The sequence below is a fragment of the Otolemur garnettii genome, unplaced genomic scaffold (assembly GCF_000181295.1).
Source record: "Otolemur garnettii isolate 467f Iridium unplaced genomic scaffold, OtoGar3 scaffold00067, whole genome shotgun sequence".
Taxonomy (NCBI): domain Eukaryota; kingdom Metazoa; phylum Chordata; class Mammalia; order Primates; family Galagidae; genus Otolemur; species Otolemur garnettii.
In genome coordinates, this window is record NW_003852462.1 from 8578546 (window position 1) to 8583425 (window position 4880).

Below are 4880 nucleotides of genomic sequence, written 5' to 3' on the forward strand. Positions count from 1 at the left end.
AAAAAAAAAAAAAAAAATAGCCGGGTGTTGTGGTGGGCGCCTGGAGTCCCAGCTACTTGGGAGGCTGAGGCAAGTGAATCACCTAAGCCCAAGAGTTTGAGATTGCTGTCGGCTGTGATGCCACAGCACTCTACTGAGGACAACAAAGTGAGACTCTTTCTCAAAATAAACAAAGTCTGAGTTGTAGTTGAGCCCTTCACCTAGCAAGTGTGTTATATACTCCTACATTGTACCCGTTAGGTGAGAGCTGACCAAACCCTCCTGTCCCCCTTTATTGAATTGAATTGTTTTTCTCTCATGTGGGCGTGTAGTTGTTCATCTGCTAGTTTCATATTAGTATTGAATGCATTAAATGCTTGCTTTTCCTTTTTTTTTTTCTTGAGGCACCTTTGGTAGGGTGCGTGGTGTCAGCTCATAGCAACCTCAAACTCTTGGGCTCAAGTGATCCTCTTGCCTAAGCCTGCTGAGTAGCTGGGACTACAGCCACTTGCCACAACATCCAGATATTCTTCTTAGAGATGGAGTCTCGCTTTGCTCAGGCTGGTCTCAAACCCCTGAGCTCAAGCAATCCACCCATCTTGGCTTCCCAGAGTGCTAGGATTACAGGTGTGAGCCACTGCACCTGGCTGCTTTTCCACTCTTGTGTTATTTTACTTAGGAGGATGTTCTCCAAATCCGTCCAGGTAAATACAAAAGATGTAAAATCTCTGTCTTTCTTTAGGGCTGAATAGTACTGCATGGTATACATACACCAAGTTTATTAATCCATTCGTGGTTTGGTGGGCACCTGGATTATTGCCATGTTGTAAATTGAGCTGCTGTAAACATTTGAGCACAGATAACATTACTTTTGATAACATTATAATAATATTACTTTTTTTTTTTTGACACAGGGTCTCACTATGTCTCCCTTGGCAGAGCGCTGTGGCATTACAGCTCACAGCAACCTCAAACTCTTGGGCTTAAGCAATTCTCTTGCCTCAGCTTCCCAAGTAGCTGGGACTACAAGTGCCTATCAATAGCCCAGCTATTATTTTTTTTTTTTGAAACAGAGTCTCACTTTGTCGCCTGGTTAGAGTGCCATGGCATCACAGCTCACAGCAACCTCCAACTCCTGGGCTTAGGCGATTCTCTTGGCTCAGCCTACCAAGTAGCTGGGGCTACAGGCGCCCACCATCACGCCCGGCTATTTTTTTGTTACAGTTTGGCTGGGGTTGGGCTTGAACCTGCCACCCTCTGTATATGGGGCCAGCGTCCTACACACTGAGCCACAGGCACCACACTATTTTTGTTGTCGTTATTGTTGTCATTGTTATTTAGCAGGCCTGGGCCAGGTTCAAACCCATCAGCCCTGGTGTATGTGGCCAGTGCCCTAGCTGCTAAGCTACAGGTGCTAACCCAATGTAACTTTTTTTTATTCTGGGTGGTACCTAGTAATGGGGTCATGGGATCAAATGGGAGGTCTACTTTGAGCTCTTTGAGGATTCTCCTTACTTCTTTCCTATAAAGGTTGTATTAGTTTGTAGTCCCACACCATTCAGTATCGTATCACAGATTTCTTTGTGACTGGTTCATCTGTTGTCATATTAGAATGTAAACCTCATTAGACACAGCAACTCACATGTATAATCCCAGTACTTTGGGAGGCTGAGGCAGGGTCATTTGAACCTAGGAGTTTGAGGTTACCATGAGCTGTGATGGTGCCACTGTAACTCAGCTGGGTGACAGTGTGAGATCCTGTCTCTCAAAGAAAAAGTAAAACATGTAAGCCTCACGAGGGCAGGAGCTTTAGTCTAGTTCACTGTTCTTTTCCTGCCACATAAAACAGTGCTGACCTATTGTAAAGGCTCTGTGAATGTTTTCCATGAATGGTTGGCTTTGCTTCGGGGTAGGCAAACCCTGAAACAAAACAAGCCATCACAGTGAGTGGATGGCACTTCTCTGGTCTGTACGAGGCACTGCAGATGGCAAAGCAGGTAGCCTAGGTGCCAGGACTGAGCACCCCCTATGCCTTGGCTGGTGGCCACACAGCAGCCCCCAGCCTACCTCCTGTCAGCTCCCTACTGATTTTCCCACACCAGGGGCTCTGGGCAACAGCTCTTCTGTCACCAGCCAGCCTGAGACCTTCTTCTCAAAGCTACAGGAGTTCCGGGAAGCCAACAAGGAGGAGTGTATTTGTAGATACCCCGAGTGAGTGGGGTCGGGTGAGGGTGGGAGGGGGCAGCTGAGGGATTCCCATCGCCCCTGCCACTTACCCCTCTGTTCTTGCAGACCCCAGTTCCTGGGCCAGCCTGAGAGCAGCAATGTGGAGGAGGACCATGAGTGTGAGTGTGTGACTCTGTGCCCCCATGCATGTCTTCCCCTGCCCCAGAACAGTCCCCGTCAAGGTGTGGGCACCTCAAGAGACATCCAAGGTGTTGAGATCTCAGGGAGGGAGGCCTGGGGTCTCCCCTGGCCAGGTCCTCATGGGGGTCTGGCCTTGGGACCAGGAGACTATGGGTTGCCCTAGATGTCTCCACCACTACCCCCATGCCTTGCAGCCTCCAGCTGGCTGGGCCAGGCCCTGCAGGGCTCCATTCTAGCTGCCAAGAGGCCTGGGAAGATGTTCCTCCCCACTCTCCTGGGGTGGACCCCAGGCTCTGGAAGGAAAGGGGCTGACAGGCTTTTGTGGTTGGGGACAGCTAGGAACCCCAGGGATCTGGCTTCCTTGGCTCAGGGGACCTGCTATCTCTTGTGGGCCTTGTAGGTGTGTACTGTTACCAGGTCAACCGGCGCCTGTTTGTGGTGCCCTTGGATCCTGGCACCCCCTGCCGCCTGTGCAGGATACCACGGAGCCAGCGGGACCCTAAAACCCTGGAGGAGTCAGCGCAGGTCAGGTAAGTGGCCAGAGCATCGTGATACCTGGGGGGCAGAGCCTGCCTCCTACTTGTTTTAGGGAGGGGGAGTATGGGCCTGGGCCTGGGCCTGGGCCCCCGGCAGCAGGGACTTGCCTCAGCATCTCTCCCTACTCCTGCACAGGGTGAGCATCCCACTGTCCATCCTGGACCCTCCCCACCAGTACCGTATCCACCGGCGTAAGAGCTTCGACAACTCCGACACGCTGGCCCTGCCTCGGGTAAGCAGCCACATTAGGTGGGGTGCATTGGGTGGGGTGTGACGGGGCTGTCCCCACGTGGATCCTGAGCCCCGGGGAGAGCCAAGAAGTAAAGCTGGACTCAAGGAAGGTGAACACCCGGGTCACTGGAGTGTAGGCCAGGTCTCTTCCGTCACCCACAGTGGGCTTGTCCTGAGACAGGAGGGACCGATCACCCCAATACCCTGTGGCTTCCAGAGTGTATCTGCCCACATGCTGCCGTGAGAGCCCCATTTATCAAGCTCTTGTGTGCTATGGGACAGCTCTTAGGAGGGTCACCTTAGGGAGCCCCATCGCAGGCAGGAGCTGGGTGCTGTCTACACTCAGCACCCAAGACAGGCTGGGAGGGCATGCCTGGTGCAGGTCTCTGTGCTGCCTGGGTGCCACCCGCAGGAAAGGATGGGTCAGTGATGACCTAACCCCACACAGTTGAGGGTGGGGCAGCTGGAGTCAGGGAAGGAGAAGGCAGGCTGAGAAAAGACAGTTGGCTTACCTGTGAAATGGGTATCACAGAGCCATCCTTGGGCTGTCACGGGTGAGGTAGGGCAGTTCAGGATCCATCATATGGGTGCTTAGGCAGAGCCCATAGACAGGGGGTCAGTGTCATTGCCCTGCCCTCCTCCCATCTCAGCTCCTGGAGTCCCGAGGGTGGCAGGATCTGCAGAGAAGACAGGGGAGGCCCCATGGTGATCTAGTGGGAGGACACAGGCTGCGCTCGGGGAGCTTCCGTCTGAGTGCTCAGGGGCACCTCCACCCTGATGGGGGCACCCTGCCTGGGCCAGGCACCTTAACCCTTGTTATCCACAGCACTGCCTGCTGGGCTGGGACATTCTCCCTCCGAAGTCTGAGAAAAGCTCAGCCCTGAAGAGCCTGGACCTCTGGTCTGCTGTCTCCTCTGGGGCCCAGCATCAGAAGATGTCAGCCACCAGACCTTCCTTCCTGGTATGGTTCAGGTGTGGCCCAGGGTGAGGCACCCCTAGGAGGGACAGATTCTTTTGGAACATGTCTGGGATTTGGGTGGGGAGTACAGAGCCCAGGAATAATGTCTCTTCAGGGCTTGTTTCCTTGCCCTGACCCAAGGTATCCCTCAGGACTCCACCACTCCTCCTTGCCCTGCTCTAGCCAGGAAGGTGACCCTGACTGTAAGATCCAGGAGTAGGGAGGCTGGAACTGGGGGCCACCTGTACCCCAGATGGCCCCCCTGAGACCTCCCTGTCTTTTATCCAGGCTTTGCCAGCACGGGTCCCACCCCCACCCCCAACCTGGATAGAACCCCAGGTCCCTGTGCCCCATGTCCCACGGCAGTAGCCCTGAGGACTGCCCACTTGGAGGGACAGCGCTCCTGCCACCTTTTGGATGCTCCTAGCTGGTCTCAGCTGGCCATGGCTTGGGTCTTGCTCTCCTAGGTCAGGCAGGTGGGCCTAGGCCTGTCTCCTGCTTGGGGTCTACAGAGGGGGGACTTCTGGGTGGAGAAGGAGATTCCATGACAAGTTTGTAAATAAAGCTTAGGTCTTTGGAGCTCTGAGTCCTGAGAGTCTGTCCTCCCCTCCCTGAGGAAGGAAGGGACACCCTGAGCACCTGAGCTGAGCAGCACACGTCTGGGACCGTGACGTGGCTCTGTCTGCAGCTTCCCGGCTCTAGATAGATGGCCTAGCACCAGAGAGAGGGGGGTGATTCTCCAGACAGGCTGGGCCAACATTGTTGTTAAAAAAGCCATCTCAGGGCAGTGCCTGTGGCTCAAAGGAGT

The 4880-nt window shown here is 54.1% G+C and overlaps 1 protein-coding gene across 2 annotated transcripts in view; it reads left to right on the forward strand.

Annotated features, from left to right (window-relative positions):
- MIIP (migration and invasion inhibitory protein) overlaps positions 1-4651 on the forward strand; it is a 20032-nt gene extending 15381 nt beyond the window's left edge. For both annotated transcript variants that reach the window (XM_003793286.3, XM_023515173.1), the window contains 6 exons: positions 2082-2190; positions 2272-2324; positions 2747-2876; positions 3019-3115; positions 3941-4075; positions 4361-4651. In XM_003793286.3, coding sequence (XP_003793334.1) covers positions 2082-2190; positions 2272-2324; positions 2747-2876; positions 3019-3115; positions 3941-4075; positions 4361-4441 — 605 coding nt within the window. In that variant the 3' untranslated portion in view covers positions 4442-4651. The remainder of the gene's footprint in view (positions 1-2081; positions 2191-2271; positions 2325-2746; positions 2877-3018; positions 3116-3940; positions 4076-4360) is intronic.
- Positions 4652-4880: the final 229 nt, after the last annotated feature.